The sequence below is a fragment of the Panthera pardus genome, unplaced genomic scaffold (assembly GCF_024362965.1).
Source record: "Panthera pardus isolate Hobbes unplaced genomic scaffold, ASM2436296v1 HiC_scaffold_21, whole genome shotgun sequence".
Classification (NCBI taxonomy): domain Eukaryota; kingdom Metazoa; phylum Chordata; class Mammalia; order Carnivora; family Felidae; genus Panthera; species Panthera pardus.
The window spans coordinates 24,478,389-24,496,344 of NW_026526777.1; the positions used below are offsets into that span (position 1 = coordinate 24,478,389).

The 17,956-nt window shown below is 38.3% G+C and overlaps 1 protein-coding gene across 2 annotated transcripts in view; it reads left to right on the forward strand.

The window, feature by feature from the left end:
* Positions 1-17,956, forward strand: part of LOC109261391 (complement factor H-like) — a 97,751-nt gene that overhangs the window by 37,128 nt on the left and 42,667 nt on the right. For both annotated transcript variants that reach the window (XM_053908990.1, XM_053908991.1), the window contains 2 exons: positions 15,320-15,514; positions 16,168-16,344. In XM_053908990.1, the coding sequence (XP_053764965.1) occupies positions 15,320-15,514; positions 16,168-16,344 (372 nt within the window). The remainder of the gene's footprint in view (positions 1-15,319; positions 15,515-16,167; positions 16,345-17,956) is intronic.

The following is a 17,956-nucleotide window of genomic DNA, read 5'->3' on the forward strand; positions in this document are numbered from 1 at the left end:
GATATATCACGGTTTCTTCATTAGATTCGTGTACTGGTGGACATCTTGGTTGTTTCTACGTTTTACCAATTATGAATAAAGCTGTCATAATCAAATAAATAATAAATAAATAAAACATTTGGTAAGGCTAGTGTCATTGAACACCTAATATATTAGTTCTTTATTTCTGTGTAACAGATTTCCCCCAAAGCATATTGGCGTCAAACAACACACCTTTATCTTCTCAGAGTTTCTGTGGGTCAGGAATTTGGGAGTGGCTTAGCTAGCTAGTTCTGAGCCAGGCACTTCTTGTGTTGCAGTCAGGATGTTGACCTAGGCTGCAGTCACCTGATGGCTTGGTAGGGCCGGAGGATCTGCCTCCAAGACGGCTGACTCATAAGGCTTTTGGCAGGAAGCTTCAGTAACTTACCACATGGGAATCTCCATAGGCTTCACGAATGGCAGCTAACTTTCTCCAGAGCTCATGATCCGATAGAGAGAGCGGCAGAAGCTTCCATACCATTTACAAACTAGTCACACACTGTCACTTTAGCCATATCTAGACTTTAGAAGTGGGTCTCTAAGTCCTGCATACGCAAAGGGAGGAGAATTAGGCTCCTCTTTTTGAAGGGAGAAAAAGACACTGTAGAATTTTCCAAAACCATCCATGTAACAAAATTCCATTCAATTCAACAGTGTACTGTCTTTTTTCCTGGGGAATGTTTCCTCTACTCTTTTCCAGATATTTTTTGTCTCTATAGTTCTATTCCTTTCCTTTCCATACCACATTTGGTTGTACAGGTGTACTGCACTTACGCTGGATAATATATGAATACATTATGATACAAAAAGTAGGTCAGTGGCCTCCATATTAATTCTAGGGATAACTCCAAAATGAATTTTCAAATCAAAAGACCCTATCATCAACATGAAACAGACCTTAATGTGTAAAACAATTATAATAAAAATACTGAATGATTGAATGATTGAGATATAATCGACATATAACATTATATTAGTTGCAAATGTGCAACATGATTTGATACTTTTATATATTGTGGAATGACTTCAAACACAGTTGTAGTTAAATCTATCACCACATCGTTAACATGTTTTTTCTTGTGGAAGCACCTTTAAGATCTACTCTCTTAGCAACTGTCAAATATACAATGCAGTATTAATAACTGTAGTCACCATGCTGTCTGTACCTTACATCCCCATCATTTTATTATTTTATTACTGGTAGTTTGTACCTTTCGACCTCCCTTGACCCATTTCTCCTGCCCTTCAGGCCCTGCCTCTAGCAACCCCCACTCTGTTCTCTTTATCTAAGAGTTTGGTATTTTTAGATTCCAAATATAGCTCATGTAGTCTTTGTCTTTCTCTGTCTGATTTATTTCACTTAGCATGGTGCCCTCCAAGTCCATCCATGTCATCACAAATGGCAACATTTCCTTCTTTTATTGGCTGAATAATAATCCTAGTTTCTTATGCACTCATCCAGTAATGGACACTTAGATTGCTTCCACATTTTGACTATTGTAATAATGCTGCAGTGAATATGGGGCACATATGTCCTTTTCAGTTAGTGTTTTCCTTTCCTTCAGATAAATACCCAGAAGTGGAATTGTTGGATCATATGGTAGTTCTGTTAATTATTTGAGAAACCTCCATGCCGTTTTCATAGTGGCTGCACCAATCTACATTCCCATTAACAGGGCAGAAATGCTCCCTTTTCTCCATATCCTCACTAACATTTTTTTTTCTTTTTGATGAAGCCATGTAAACAAGTATCAAGTAATATCCTATTGTGGTTTTGATTTTCATTTCTCTGATGATAAGTTAAGTTGAGCATCTTTCATGTGCCTTTTGGTCATCTGTGTTTCTTCTCTAGAAACAATGTCTGTCCAGATCGTCTGCCCATGTGTTATTCAGATTGGGCCTTTAGTTATTGTTGTTAATGAATTATATGAGTTTTTAAAATATATTTTGGATGTTTCCCCTTATCAGACATATGATTTGCAAATATTTCCTCCTACTCATTAGGCTAGTCTTCAGTTTGTGGATGGTTTCCTTTATTGTGCAGAAGTAGTTGGTTTAATGCAGTCCCACTTGTTTAGTTTTGCCTGGATTGCCTTTGCTTTTGGTGTGAATTCTACAAAATAATTGCCAAGATCAATGTCAAGGAACTTATCCCCTATGTTTTCTTCCAGGAGTTTTATGTTTTCAGGTCTTTCGTCCATTTTGTGTTAGTTTTCGTGTATGTTGTAGATAGTGTTCCAGATTCATTCTTTTGTATGTGGCTGTCCAGTTTCCACAACACCACTTATTGAAGAGACTGTCCTCTCCTCACGGCATATTCTTGGCTTCTTTGTCATAAACTATCTGGCCTTAAATGTATGAGTTTATTTCTAGGCTCTCTGTTCTGTTGAGCTATGTGTCGGATGCTAATACTGTACTGTTTTGATTACTCTAATTTTGTAATATAGCTTGAAACCTTGAAGCATGATGCCTCTAGCTTTGTTCTTCTTTCTCAGGATTTCTTTGACTATTTGGATTCTTTTGTGATTACAAACACATTTTAGGATTGCTTCTTCTATTTCTGTGAAAAATGCCTTTAGAATTTTGATAGGAATTGCACTGAATCTCTATAGATAGCTTTGGGTGGTATGAACATTCTAACAATATTAACTCTTCCAATTCATGAATATGGACTATCTGTCATTTATTTGTGTCTTTGATTTACTTCATCGTTGTCTAGAGTTTTCAGGATACAGATCTTTCACCTTCTTGGATAGATTTATTCCTGGATATTTTCTTTGTTTTGATGCTATTGTAAATGGGATTGTTTTCTTAATTTCCTTTTTGATAGTTTATTATTAGTGTGTAGAAACATACCAGATGTTTGTACATTGATTTTGTATCCTGCATTTTTACTGAATTCATTTATTAATTCACAGGAGTTTGGGTGGAGTTTTTAGGGTTTTATGTATATAATATCATGTCATCTGAAAATAGTGACAGATTTATTTCTTCCTTTCTTGAATGGATGCCTTTTCTTTCTTTTTCTGCCTAAGTACTCTAGTTAGGACTTCCAGTACTAAGTTGTTGAATAGAAGTGGTGAGAGTGGGCATTCTAATCTTGGTCCTGATCTTCATTATTAAGTATAAAGTTTGTGTGGAGTGGTCATAGATAGCTTTATCACAATGCAATATGTTCACTCTACATCCACTATGTTGAGAGTTTGATCGTAAAAAATGTAGAATTTTATCAAATGCTTTTTGTACATCTATTGAGATGATCATGTGATTTTTTTATTCCCTCATTTTATTAATGTGGTTTATCACACTGATTTGTGGGTGTTGAACCATCCTTGCATCCCTAGAATGAGTCCCCTACTTGATTAAAGTGTATCATCGTTTTAATGTATTATTGAATTCAGTTTGCTAATATTTTGTTGAAGATTTTTGCACCTAAGTCTTTTAGGTATTGGGCTGTAATTTTCTTTTCTCATGGTGTTTTTCTCAGGTTTTGATATCAGGATAATGCTGGCCTCATAAAACAAGTTTGGAAGTAATCCCTCCTCTTCTATATTTTGGAAGAGTTAGAAAAGTATTGGGATCAATCCTTCTTTAAATGTTTGATAGAAATAACCAGTGAAGGCATCTGGTCTTAGACTTTAGTTTTTGTGAGGTTTTAGGCTACTGATTTAATCTCCTGACTAGTAATTAGTCTTTCAGATTTTCTATTTCTTCATGAGTTAGTCTTGGTAGTCCGTATGTTTTTATGAATTTATCCATCTCTTCTATGTTGTCCAATTTATTGTTGTATAATTGTTCATAGTAGTCTCTTATGGCCTTTATATTTCTCTGGTATCAATTGTACATCTCCTCTTTCATTTCTGATAATATATAGGTAGGTGTGTGTGTGTGTGTGTGTGTGTGTGTGTGTGTGTGTGTGGGTGGGTGTTTGTATACACACACATACACGCGCATATCTGAGTTTTCTCTTTTTTCTTGGTGAGTCTAATTAATGGCTTGTCAATTTTGTTTATCTTTTCAAAATTCTGCCTTTAGTGTTATTCATCTTATTGGTATTTCTATTGATATTTTCTATTTTTTAAGCCTTTATTTCATTCATTTCCACTCTGATCTTTGTCATTTCCTGCCTTCTATTAACTTTCGGTTTTGTTTGTTCTTCATTTTCTAGCTCCTTGAGATGTAAAATTGGTTCATTTGAGGTTTCTTCTTGATGTAAGCATGTACTATGATAACTGCTTTTGCTGGATTTCATAAGTTTTGATATGTTGTATTTCCATTTTCATTTGTCTCTTGGTAGTTTTGATCCTCTTTTACTTTTTTTTTAAATTTGACCCATTCAGTAGCATGTTGTTTAATCTCCACGTATTTGTGGATTTCCCAGTTTTATTCCTGAAATTGATTTATTAGTTTCATACCATTGTTCTCAGAAGAGCTATTTGATATGATTTCAGTCTTCTTAGTGTTAAGACTTGTTTTGTGGTATAACGTATGTCTGTCATAAAGAAGGTTCCATGTATGCTTGATAAGACGGTGTGTTCTGTTAGTTTTATATGGATATTCTGCATATGTCTGGTAAGTACATATGGTCTAACATCACAACGTCAATGTCTCCTTATTGATTTTTTCCTCGATGATCTATCCATTGATGAAAGTGGGAGTATTAATTATTTATTACTGTCTATTTTCCCTTTATTTCTGTTAATATTTGCTCTACATTTTAGGTGCTCTTATGTTGGCTGCTTAAAATTTACAGGTATTATATTCTCTTATGGGATGAACCCCTTTATGTAATGCCCATCTTTGTCTTTTATTACAGTCTTTGTGTTAAAACGTCTATTTGTCCTATATAAATATAGGTACACTAGCTTTTGTGTTTTTATTGTTTTTTGTTTTTGTTTTTGTTTTTTTTGAGCGAGGGAGAGAGAGCACAAGCAGGGGGGAGAGAGAGAGAGAGAGAGAGAGAGAGAGAGAGAGAGAGAGAGAGAATTGTAAGCAGGCTCCATGCCCAGAGTGGATCCTGACATGCAACTTGATCTCACAGCTGTGTATCATGACCTGCAGTAAAATTGAAGGTCGGGTGCTTAACTGACTGAGCCACTGTTTTGTTTTCATTTGCATGGAATATCTTTTTCTATCCCCTCACTTTAAGTCTATGTGTCCTTATTTCTGAACTGAGTCTCTTGTAGGCAGCATATAGATGGGTCCTTTTTTTTTTTTTTTTAATCTATTCAGCCATGCTATATCTTTTGATTGGAGTATTTAGTACATTTACGTTTAAAGTAATTATTGATAGGAGTGTACTTATTGCCATTTTGTTAGTTGTTTTCCCATTTTTTGTAATTCCTTTTGTCCTTTCTTCTTCTCTTGCTATATTTCTTTGTGATTTATTTTCTGCAGTAGTATGCCTAGATTTCTTTCTCTTTAATTTTTGTGCATCTACCAAAAGTTTTTGCTTTGTGATTACCACAAGGCTTCCATAAAACAATTTGTATTTATAATAGTCTACTTTAACTTGAAAAGAACCTAACTTTCATTGTGTTCTAATGCTCTACCTTTTCACTCCTCCCATGTTTTTATTTTTGATGTCACAATTTACATGTTTTGTGTATTTTTTAATGAATTATTTTAGTTATACTTATTTTTACTTCGCCTTTTTAACCTTCCTACTAACTTTATAATTGACTAACCCACCACCTTTACATTAGATTATTTTGAATTTTACTATATATTTACCTTTACAAATGAGATTTATATGTTTTCCTGTTACTAATTAGCACCCTTTTACCTCAACTTAAAGAATTCCTGTTAACAGTTCTCATAATGCTGGTCTCATGGTGATTAACTTCTTTAGCTTTTGCTTGTCTGGAAAACTTTTTCTCTCTGTGTACCAAGTTGTTTTCCTCTTGCTGCTTTTCAGATTCTTTCTCTGTCTTTAACTTTTGACATTTTTTTTTTAATTTTTTTTTTTTTTTTTAACATTTATTTATTTTTGAGACAGAGAGAGACACAGAGCATGAACAGGGGAGGGGCAGAGAGAGAGGGAGACACAGAATCTGAAACGGGCTCCAGGCTCTGAGCTGTCGGCACAGAGCCCGACGTGGGGCTCGAACTCACTGACCGTGAGATCATGACCTGAGCCGAAGTCGGACGCTTAACCGACTGAGCCACCCAGGCGCCCCTAACTTTTGACATTTTAACTATAACGTGCATTGGTGTGGGTTTCTTTGAGTTCATCATTTTTGCAACTCTATAGGCTTCCTGTATCTATATGTCTATTTTCTTTCCCAGGATAGGGAAATTTTCAGTCACTATTTTTTCAAAGAAGTTTCCTGCCCCTTTCTTCTTCTGGAACTCCTATAGTGTAAATGTTGTTCTGCTGAGGTTGTCCCATCAGTGTCCATCAGTGTAAAGTCTTTATACATTTTTATTCTTCTTTCTTTGTGCTGGTTTGATTGAGTGAGTTCTCCCAGCCTGCCTTTAAGTTACTGATCATTTTTTCTACTTCCTCTAGGCTGCTGTTGAAACACTTTATTGTATTTTTCAGTACGATTATTGTATTCTTCAGCTCTGTGACTTCTACTTGGTACTTTCTTATATTTTCTCTTTGTTGAAATACTCCCTATGCTTACCCATTCTTCTCCTTAGCTTAGTGAGGATCTTTATAACCATTATTTTTAACTCTTTATCACTTATTTTAAGGTAAATCACTTATTTTCATGCAGTTAAAGGCTTTTTTTCTGTGGTTTTATCTTGTTCTTTCAGTTTTAACGTATTCCTCTTTTTCTTAATTTTCCTTGATTCTCTGTGGTTGGCTTCTGTGCATTAGAAAAAATAGCCACCTCTGCTAGTCTTGAAGGAATGGGGTCACTTAGGAGATAATCATTATTGTTCAACCCTAGCCTAGTTCATGGATGTCTCGCAAGTCTTGTGATTGTATAATTAGCCAGTATTATTTTTAGTGTCTCCCAGTAGTTGAGAGTTTGTCAAGACCTGACAGTGTCCCAGAAGGAAGGGTCTCAGTCAGCACCTAGATTCAGGCTGATTGGAAGGCAGGCCCTCAGGCAGCAAAGGTTAAAGTATGCACATATACCCCTTTCAAGGGAAGACTGGGAGATGTCCGCTCCTTCTGAACTGAGCAATGGAGTGATAGCCAGTTCAGAACTGTTTCTTTTATCTGCCATCATCTCTTTGAATTCATGAACACAAGCCCTGGAGGCCACCGAGGCAGGAGATCAAGGGGCAACACCTGGGCATCTATCACAAAGCCCAGGGCACCAGATGCAAAAACTGGGCACCAGATGTGTGTATAAGCACCCTTCTAGGAGATACCAACACTCTGGAATGCAGCAAAAACATAACTGTGGTCTCTGGAGATCTCTGGAGAGGATTACAGTTGGCCCTTAGTTGTCTGTTGAGTGAAAAGCCTGTTTCTCAGGCCTCACCTATGAAGATAGGCTAATAGGCCTCTTTCACATAAAACATATATTCTTTAGTCTCCTACCTCTCTTCTGTGCACTGGGTGGTATCTGGTTGAGAACTTTCTCCATTTGTGACAGTCCTGTGGGACCCACAATCATAAGCATAGCTGGTCACCAGAGCCAGGCAGTCTAGAGGTAAACCCTGGCTGGCTGACACAGAAGCCAAGGTGCCATAGAAAAGTATAAGCTCCATTCCTAGAGATACCTTTGACCTAGAGGGAAGCAGAGGAATATCACAAAGATGGCCTCCAGTGGCTTCTGTCCCCAGAGAACACCTAAGTAGAACCCTAGATGTGTGCCAAACCAGAAGTCTGCTCCTCAAGCCAAAACTACAGGAAAGGCCAACAGGCATTTCGTAGAAATATTGAGATTATAGTTCAGTCTGTAGCTATAGTGTGCCTTTGGTGTGGTTGCTAGCCCTGAACTGTCTCTGCATTTCTTACAATCGCATGGGGCCCGTGAATACAAACCCCCCGCTGGCCATCAGATCAAGGAATGACCCCTGGGTGGCTGCCACATAATCCAGTGCAACAGAGGTAGAAACTGGGGCACCAGATCTTTGTCCAGATTTCCCTCTAAGAGTTATCAGTGCCCTGCAGTACAGCAGAAGGAGGACCTGAAGATAGTGCCTATCCTCCAAGTTCCCTATAGAGGATTATGGTTGGCCCTCAGTTGTCTGTTTAATTAGAAGTCTGCCCCTTAGGCCTCAGCAAAAAAGATTAATCTCATAGGACTTTAGCAGAAAAAGATAGGTGCTTCAGTCTGTGGTGCTCTCCTGTGCCCTGAGAGTGGTGGCCTGTTAATAAGTCTTTCTTTATTTGTTACAGTCCTGTAGGACCCACTAGCCACCATAGCCATATGATTTAGCGGTATCTCCTGGGTGGCAGCTGTAAAACTCAGAGGGTGTCTGAGGAGAACATAAGCTCGTTTCCTAGAGATACCAGTGAGCTGAAAAGAGGCAAGGGAGAGTATAAAGATGGTGCCTGCTGGAGTCTATCTTTGAGGAGAGTTTTAGTAAGCCCCTAGATGTGTTTTAAATTAAATGCTTACCCCTCAGAGCGGAGCCTTAAGGTAGGCAAATAAGTCTCTTTCACAGAAAGTCTGGGCACTTTTCAGGTGGCTTCCTCTATCCTGGACCCTGGGGTGGGTGAGTCCATGACTGTGGACCCTTTAAGAGCTGTTTCTCACTTAGCTGTAGCTTGTGGGTCCTTGTGGACACAAGCCCTGTTGGCTTTCAAAGCTAGATGCTTTGGGGGCTTGTCTGTCAGGTGTAGATATTAAAATCGGGGTGCCAGATGTAAGGCTCAGACACTTCACTCCTCAGGGAGAAGCTTGGGGTTTTGAATTCCCTCCCAATTGTGGGTCATCATGCTGGGGATGAGGTTTAGGGTCAGATTGTATCTGTTTCTTCTATCCACTTTGATGTGAGCTTTTTCTCATTTGCCCAGTGTGTAGGAATCACTCAGCTAGTTTTTAGAGGGTTTCTTTTTTTTTTTTCAGACAAAATTATTCTGTATATAACTGTAGATTCAGTGTGTCCAAGGGAAGAGGTGTGTTCAGGATCTCTTACATCTCCATCTTGAACCACTTCCATAAGGAAAATATTTAATCGTGTTTATGGTGGGTTATGGAAATGGTAGATCAGCCCACCTGGATCTGGATCTCACCAAGTTTATTCCAGAAGGGGCCTTATGAAGTTCTTGTGGACAAGATGGGGAAATTGACCAGTTAGATGGTTTATGAGAGTGTTTGAAATTTCGTTAAGTAAACTTACCCGAGTATCAGATTCAGGACTTTGTTCTCAAGCCTATTTCATTACTCCTTTGTGTTATCAGATAGTTTAATGATTTAGGGGAAACACAGTACAAATTCACAAGTGGGATTATTCAGGGGGTCATGATAGTGAATCTGCATTAGCACAGATTCATCATTCAAAAAGGATTCTCTGTGCTAGGCTGAATCTAATAACGTGACATTTAGTAGTGATCCTGGGTTTAGGTCAAAGGAATCAGATGTACAAGTACAGACAGATTAGAAAGAGTTTTAAAAATTGGTGAATATTTTAATCAATTTTGAGATCAGTTTGAGTCAAAACTATGACAGAACCACCACTACTGTTAATGAGACCACACCCTGTATTGATAGAAATCCAAGGTAGAATGAGGCTGTTCTAAATTTTGCCCATCCCAGTGCTGCTCAGACCATATATGAAATACTATATTTGCTTCGGAGATGACCTTCTAAAAGCATAAAACATATTTAAGTGTACCCAGATGAAAGAAAACAGCAAAGAGATTCAAGCCTGTCATAATAATAATACCTACTTTAATTTTACCCCCTTTGTATAACTTTTGAAAAAAAATCTCAGTGGAGTGTTTGCTTTAATTAATATCCTTTTTTTTTTTTTTTTAATTATTGGCAAGTCAGCTGACATACAGAGTAGTCTTGGCTTCAGGAGTAGATTCCCTTGATTCATCACTTACATTTTCATCCTGACAAGTGCCCTCCTCAATGCCCATCATCCATTTTCCCCATCTTCCCAGCCCCCCACCGCCATCAACGCTCAGTTTGTTCTATTTAAGAGCCTCTTAGAATTTGCCTCCCTTTCTGTTTGTATTTTTTTTCCTTCCGTTCCCCTATGGTCACCTGAAAAGTTTCTCAAATTCCACATATGAGTGAAATATATAATATTTGTCTTTCTCTGACTGAGTTATTGCACTTAGCATAATACCTTCCACTTCCATCCACATTGTTGGAAGTGGCAAGATTTCATTCTTTTTCATCCCCAAATAGTATTTCAATATATATAAATATACCACATCTTCTTTGGATAAAGAAGCAGTTGATGGACATTTGGCCTCTTGCCATAATTTGGCTATTGTTGATAGTGCTGCTATAAACATTGGGGTGCTTGTGCCCCTTCAAAACAGCCCTCCTGTTTCCTTTGGATAAATTCCTAGTAGTGCTATTGCTGGGTCGTAAGGTAATTCTATTTTTAATTTTTTGAGGAACCTCCACACTGTTTCCAGAGCAGCTTCACCAGTTTGCATTCCCACCAATAGTGCAAGAGGGTTACCTTTTCTCCACATCCTTGCCAACATCTGTTGTTTCCTGAGTTGTTAATTTTAGACACTCTGGTGGGAGGTGGTATCTCAATGTGGTTTTGATTTGTATTCCCCGGATGATGAGCAATGTTGGACATCTTTTCATGTGTTTATTTGCCATTTGGATATCTTCTTTGGAAAAGTATTCATTTTTTCTGCCCTTTTTTTGTGTTTCAGATGTTCAGTTTGGTAAGTTCTTTATAGGTTTTTGATACTAACACTTTATCTGGTATGCCATTTGGAAATACCTTCCCCCTTTCCATTGGTTGCCTTTTAGTTTTATTGATTGTTTCCCTTGCTGTGCAGAAGCTTTTTATCTTGATGAGGTCCCAGTAGTTCATTTTTGCTTTTATTTCCTTGCCTTTTGAGACATGTCAAGTAAGAAGTTGCTGCGGCCAAAGTAAAAAAGGCTCCTGCTTGTTTTCTCTTGCAGGATTTTGATGGTTTCCTATCTCACATTTAGGATTTTCATCCATTTTTAGTTTATTTTTGTGTATGGTTTAAGAAAGTGGTCCAGTTTCATACCTCTGCCTGTTGCTATCCACTTTTCCCAATTCGTTTTCCTAAAGAGACTGTCTTCTTTCCATTGGATACTCTTCCCTGCTTTTTTGAAGATTAATTAGCCATATATGTGTGGGTCCATTTCTCGGTTCTCTATTCTGTGCCATTAGTCTATGTGTCTGTTTTTGTGCCAACATCATATTGTCTTGATGATGACAGCTTTGTAATACAAGCTAAAGTCCGGGATTGTGATGCCTCCAGCTTTAGTTTTCTTTTTCAACATTTCTTTGGCTATTCAGGATCTTTTGTGGTTCCATACAAATTTTAGGATTGTTTGTTCTAGCTCTCTGGAGAGTGCTGGTGCTATTTTGATTGAAATTGCTAAAATGTGTAGATTGCTTTGGGTAGTATCAAATTTTAACAATATTTGTTCTTCTGATTTCTGAGCATGGAATGTTTTTCCATTTCAATGTGTCTTCTTCAATTTCTTTCATAAGCTTTCTGGTTTGTTTTTTTTTTCAGTGTACAGATCTTTTACCTCTTTGGTTAGGTTTATTCCTAGGTATTTTATCATTCTTGTTGCATTTGTGAATGGGTTCAATTCCTTGATATCTCTTTCTCTTGCTTCATTATTGGTATATAGAATGCAACCAATTTCTGTACATTAATTTTGTATCCTGTGATTGTGCTGAATTCATGTATCAGCTCTAGCATTTTTTTTGGTGGGGTCTTGTGGGTTTTGCTTGTAGACTATCATGTCATCCACGAAGAGTGAACGTTTCACTTCTCTGCCAATTTGAATCCCTTTTATTTCATTTTGTTGTCTGATTGCTGAGGCTAGCGATTCCAACACTATGTTAAACAACAGTGGTGAGAGTGGACATCCCTGGCGTATTCTTGATCTCCGGGGGAAAGCTCTCTGTTTTTCCCCATTGAGGATGATATTTACTGTGGGCATTTCATGTATGGCTTTTATGACGTTAGGGTATGTTCCTTTTATCCCAGCTTCCTTGAAGGTTTTTATTAAGAAAATGCTTTTTCTGCATCTATTGACGGGATCATATGGTTCTTATCCTTCTTCTTTTAAGGTAATATATCAAGTTGATTGAATTGCAAAAATTGAACCAGCCCTGCAGCCTAGGATGAATCCCACTTGATCATGTTGAATGATTCTTTTAATATACTGTTAAATTTGGTTTGCTAGTGTCTTGTTGAGAATTTTTGTACCCGTGTTCATCAGTACCATGTTCAGTACCATGATCAGTACCATGTTCATCAGATATTGGCCTGTAATTCTCCTTTTTAGTGGGTTCTTGTCAGTTTTGGAAATCAAAGTAATGCTGGCTTCGTATAATGATCCTGAAAACTTTTCTTTCATTTTATTTTTTGGAACAGCTTGAGAAGAATAGGTATTTAAGTGTCTGGTAGACTTCTCCTGGGAAGCCATCTGCCCTAGGACTCTTATTTGTTGGGCGATTTTTGATTACTGAGTCAATATCTTCTCTGCTTATGGTTTGTTCAAAGTTTCCATTTCTTCCCTTTTGAGTTTTGGTAGTGTGTGTGTGTCTATTACTCTTATGTGTCTACCCTTTTAGGTTAAGGCCCATTTGTCCCTAGAGGTGTTCAGAATTCTCTTTTCGTCTTTGTATTTTGCCAGTTTCACTATGATATGTCTTGGTGTTGACCTGTTTTTGTTGATTTTGAAGGGAGTTCTCTGTGCCTCTTGGACCTGGATGCCTGTTTCCTTGTCCAGATTAGGGAAGTTCTCAGCTGTGATTTGTTCAAATAAAATTTCTGCCCTTTTTCTCTCATTTCTTCTTCTAGAACTCCTATGATATAGATATTATTTCGTTTCATTGAATCACTTAGGTCTCTTATTGCCCTTTGTGGTCTAGTAATTTCCTTTCCATATCTCATTTGTAGCATTTCTTAAATCATTGTGTCTATTTCTTAGGTCTTTAATCCCTGCAGCAATAGATTCTCTGCTGTTGTCTATGCTTTTTTCAAGCCCAGCTATTAGTTGTATGACTGGTATTCTAAATTCTTGTTCAGATGTATTGTTTATATCTGGTTTGAGCAATTCTCTGGCTGTCTTCCTGGAATTTCTTTTCAGGAGAATTCTGTTTCATCACTTTTGCCAGGTTTGTGTCTCTTATGTGTTTTAATGGTTTGTTATCTGTCCTGCACCAACGAGAATTACTATATTAAAAAGGGGTCATACACTGGCCCAGGGCCTGGCGTTTCGGGAAGTGTTTTTAGAGTGTGTTGCGTGCACTCAGTTGTTGCGTCTTTGGCCGCTCTACCCCACTCGTCTGTCTTCTGCAAAGCTTCTCCTTAGTCATACTGGTAGAATGTTTACACCATTGTTAGACAAATCAGAGAAACTATAAGGGTTAATCCAGTGAGAGCAAAAGGAAAATAAAGATGGAGATATAGAAAAGGTGTAAAAAAAATAGAATAAAAATGCCTGATTAAACAGACACAGAAACAGAGAAAGCAAAAAAAGAAAAAATACATATATATAATATATATTTTTTATAATATATATAATTTGTATTTATTAATTTATTATTTATTATTATATTGTTAATTTATTATTATTTATTATTAATTTATTAATATGTAACATAAATATATTTTTATATGTATAAAACATGTGTTATATATGTATATATATTGACCAAAAATCAAATCAGAAAGTTTAAGCCTGATTCCAGAGTAAAAAATGAAGAGGTAGAAAGAAAAATATAGAAAAGAGTAGAGAAGGAAAAACAAAGAAAAGAAAATGGCAACACAGTAATATATAATACCACAGGATAGTTGTCTACGCCATTAGATAAGTAGTTGCCATCCACTGAGGGGTGAGATTTTGTGTAAGCGGGTCGGCCTCCACAGGGGGCCACTATTCTGTTCCCTGAAGCCGCACCATGCTGGTGATGGGGAGAAAAATGGCAACACCCAAATCTCTCCTCCCCAGACTGGGTGTCTTAAACCATGCTGTTTAGGCAGCCCTCACAACGTAGCTCAGGCAGGTGGCTTGCCCTGTCCCACAGTTCCCCCATGCCTCTTAGGTGCTAGGCTGGGATTCAAAACCTGGTGTCTTAAAGGACCCAGCACCAGTTCTAGGATAGTGCTGCCCCACCCTGCCCATATGGCAGGCACATGCAGGGTCTTTTAACCTTGGGGAGGCGATATACACTCTTCCACAGTACTCAAGGGAGGGGACTATTCTCCCCACTGTGCCCCTGAGATGGGATACTACACTGGGGCTGGCTCCCCTCCCCACAAGTGCATGCACGTGGAAGCAGATTTCTTCCACAGGATGGCACACACTTTTGAAAACTGCAGTCTTCAGCTCCTAAGGCTGTTTGCAAAGTACGCTAGCAATCTCCCTAGATTTCTCATTTCTAGTCCGTGGTCTGGAGAGGTTTTCCTCTTGTCCTAACATACCACAATCCACAGTTTCTCTCTCTCCTTTTTGTCTCTCCACAGAGGGGGAACCCTTCCCTCCGGGCCCATAATGTTTTATCTCCCCCAATTCGCATAGACACACCTCTGTCCCGTCAAGCTGTCTCCCTCCACCTGTGCAGATTTTTCTGTCACTCTGCAGATAGATTTCCTGGGTGTTCCAGGTGTTCTGACCTCAATACAGCTGTTTGAGGGACGAGGGAAATCTTTGTCCCTCTACTTCTCCACCATCTTAACTCCTAATTGATACACTTTGAAACACCTAATAGGTGGATAACCAAAGTTGTTCTGAAATCAGACCACCAGGGTTCAAATCTCTCCTTTACAATTTTACAACAATGTATTTAAGTTCTTTAAAACTTAATTCCTGCAAATCCAAACACTGAAGTTTGCCCAAGGTAGAATGATTGTTAAATGACACTCATATTTATGTATCATGATGAAATTCATCCAAGGATAAAGGGAAAAGAATCTAACTTGTCAAAAAGCAGTGGAGAAAAATACTAGAAGATAACTTAAAAGGAATAAGACTAAATGAACACTTGATCTCAATATTGAAAGCTTCAAAAATGTGGAAAAAATCTGAAATTTATAACTTTTCTTGTCCTAGAAAACCTGATGCGATTAATGAAATAATGCTAATAAAAGGATAGAATTCACCCATGAAACAATTCATTTTCGAGTTGATTTTTTATTAAGGCAAAACATTATTTATAATGGTTTTGTTTGTTTTGTTTTTCTTCCAAGGGAATCGTTGTGATTTTCCACAAATAAAACATGGTAGTCTATACTATGAAATTATCTATAGACGAGACTTTCCAGTACGTGTAGGAAAAAAATACTGGTATTCCTGTAAGACCAATTTTGTGACTGCTTCACAAGAGCCCTGGGAATATATTCATTGCACAAAAGAAGGATGGTCACCAGCAGTACCATGCCGCAGTAAGTCAACCGTTATAATTGTATATGTATAAATAGTTCACATCCTGGAGGGAGCAGACATGTAAGTGAGTACAATTAAGACTACTATGACAAAAAGAAGGCCAAGGGATGAATTTTATGAGCAAAAATACCAACATGAGGTTTTCCTTTTATAAGGAGCTCTTCCTAAAATCTTATTAGAGATAAAGTTAGAGGTTTTTTGAAAATACCTATATCATTTACCCATACCTTAATTATAAATACTGAAAGTAAATAGTATTGACTATTGATTTTTTTGTTTTTCAACATTTGGTATTAGCTTTATTTTTGGATACTTATGCATTATAGTTTAAATGTTGTACAAATAATTTTTTTTTTAATTTTTTTTTTTAACGTTTATTTATTTTTGAGACAGAGAGAGACAGAGCATGAACGGGGGAGGGGCAGAGAGAGAGGGAGACACAGAATCGGAAGCAGGCTCCAGGCTCTGAGCCATCAGCCCAGAGCCCGACGTGGGGCTCGAACTCACGGACCGCGAGATCGTGACCTGAGCTGAAGTCGGCCGCCCAACTGACTGAGCCACCCAGGCGCCCCTACAAATAATTTTTAATTTGCTATTTTCACTGAATTTATGGGTTTAAAAATTTTTTGTTTATTATTTTTATGATTTTTAGGACAATGTATTTTCAATCATTTGAAAAATGGAGATAACCCAAAACAAGGAGTAAAATACGTACAAGGTGAATCTGTAAGAGTTAACTGCCATGCTGGCTACAGTCTTCAAAATGAGCAGACTGTGATGACCTGTACAGAGGGTGGCTGGTTCCCTCCTCCCGAGTGCATTCTTCTCAGTAAGTAAATGGTCTCAGATCTCAGTATATTTATGGTTTTCTAACCCTCATCTATATTAACTGTGACAAAATATTTATATCAACTTTCTTATTTCCACCAATGAATCTACTTAGTTTTATTTTTTCCAAGAGTGTGTGAGTGGATATACACATTTTTGATACATATATATAGCAAAATAAATGTCTAATGATAGGCATTAGTCAAGAAAACAGTAATGGAACTACAAAGAAGTAACCTGTATTAATAGGGTGACACCAGCAATGGAAGGAGGAAGATGTGACGGAGTAGGGGGATCCTAGGCTTGCCTCATCCCATAAGGATAACTATCAAATCATCCTAAATACCCCCGAGATTGACCTGAAGACTGGCAGAACAGATGCCACAATTAAAGATACAGAACAGGCCACATTGAAGAAGTAAGATGTACAGAGATGCAGGTTTCTCTCCCAAACTGAGAAGAAATGGACTGTGGCCACTGAGGTGGTAAGGGAGTAGTGGTCACAGAGAGGGTGAAAGACAGACTGACACACAGAGGAACACACAGGAAAAACAAATCCCCATAGAAATTAGCTTGGAAAGGGAGAGGGGACAAATTTTGTGAGTTCCTGCAACCAGTGAGGCTTAAAGCCTGGGGTTTGAAAGGTCAGTGTGCTTGGGTCTGGAAGAGATCAAAGGGCATTGGGACTGCTCTTGGAGATAAGGCAAGCAAAGAGCCTGTGGACATACAGCATGGAAACAGCAATCTGATGAGCACTTGGAGCACACAGTGGGGAGGTTATTTGCTCATCCTGGAGCATGTTGCAGAAAGGGAGCATTCACAGAGACCCCTCTGGAAACAAAGGAACTGGCAGGTGCCATTTCCCTCTCCCACCCTTCAACATTAACACAGGGTCAACTGTGGGAACCAGCTCAGGGCTCACACTTGCTATCTTACTTGCTTACACCAAGCCCTATGTCCCTATGCTCTGGTGGAACCACCTTTCCCGGTCACACTTGCCTCAGTCCCAGAGCAGGCAGCCCCCAACCACAAAAGACCAGATCAAATCCCAGCCCAAACTACATCTCCCAACTTGGGAGGTTTTTTGTTTGTTTGTTTGTTTGTTTGTTTGTTTGTTTGTTTTGTTTGTTTGTTTCTGGCAGGGGGCAGGGAGGTGGGGCTGGATTCTAGCAGCAATGTTGAGAAGTCTCATTTCACAAGCAGACCAGAATACACCAAGTTAAAACTTACCACATTCAGGCAAGGAACCAAACACTGCCCACAACAGGCAAAGAGAGCCTCTGCAGATGAGTGACCAGAAAGATAAAGCAGTCAGGACACAACAGCAGTGTGCACATAGCATACATTGGAGACACTCCCTGAAGTGCCAGGCCCTGGGGAAACGGGGTCACAACACCTCAGGGCATGAGAGAACCTCTTTTTCATAAGGCCATTACCCTCAGGAACAGGAGAAGTAGCTGACTTTTTTAACACAGAAAAGTAAGCCAAGAAACTTAGACAAAATGAGAAAACAGAAGAAATTGTCCCAAATGCAAGAACAGTGCAATGCCACAGCCATGGATCTAAGTGAAACAGATATTAGTAAAATACCTAATAGAGAATTTAATGTAACA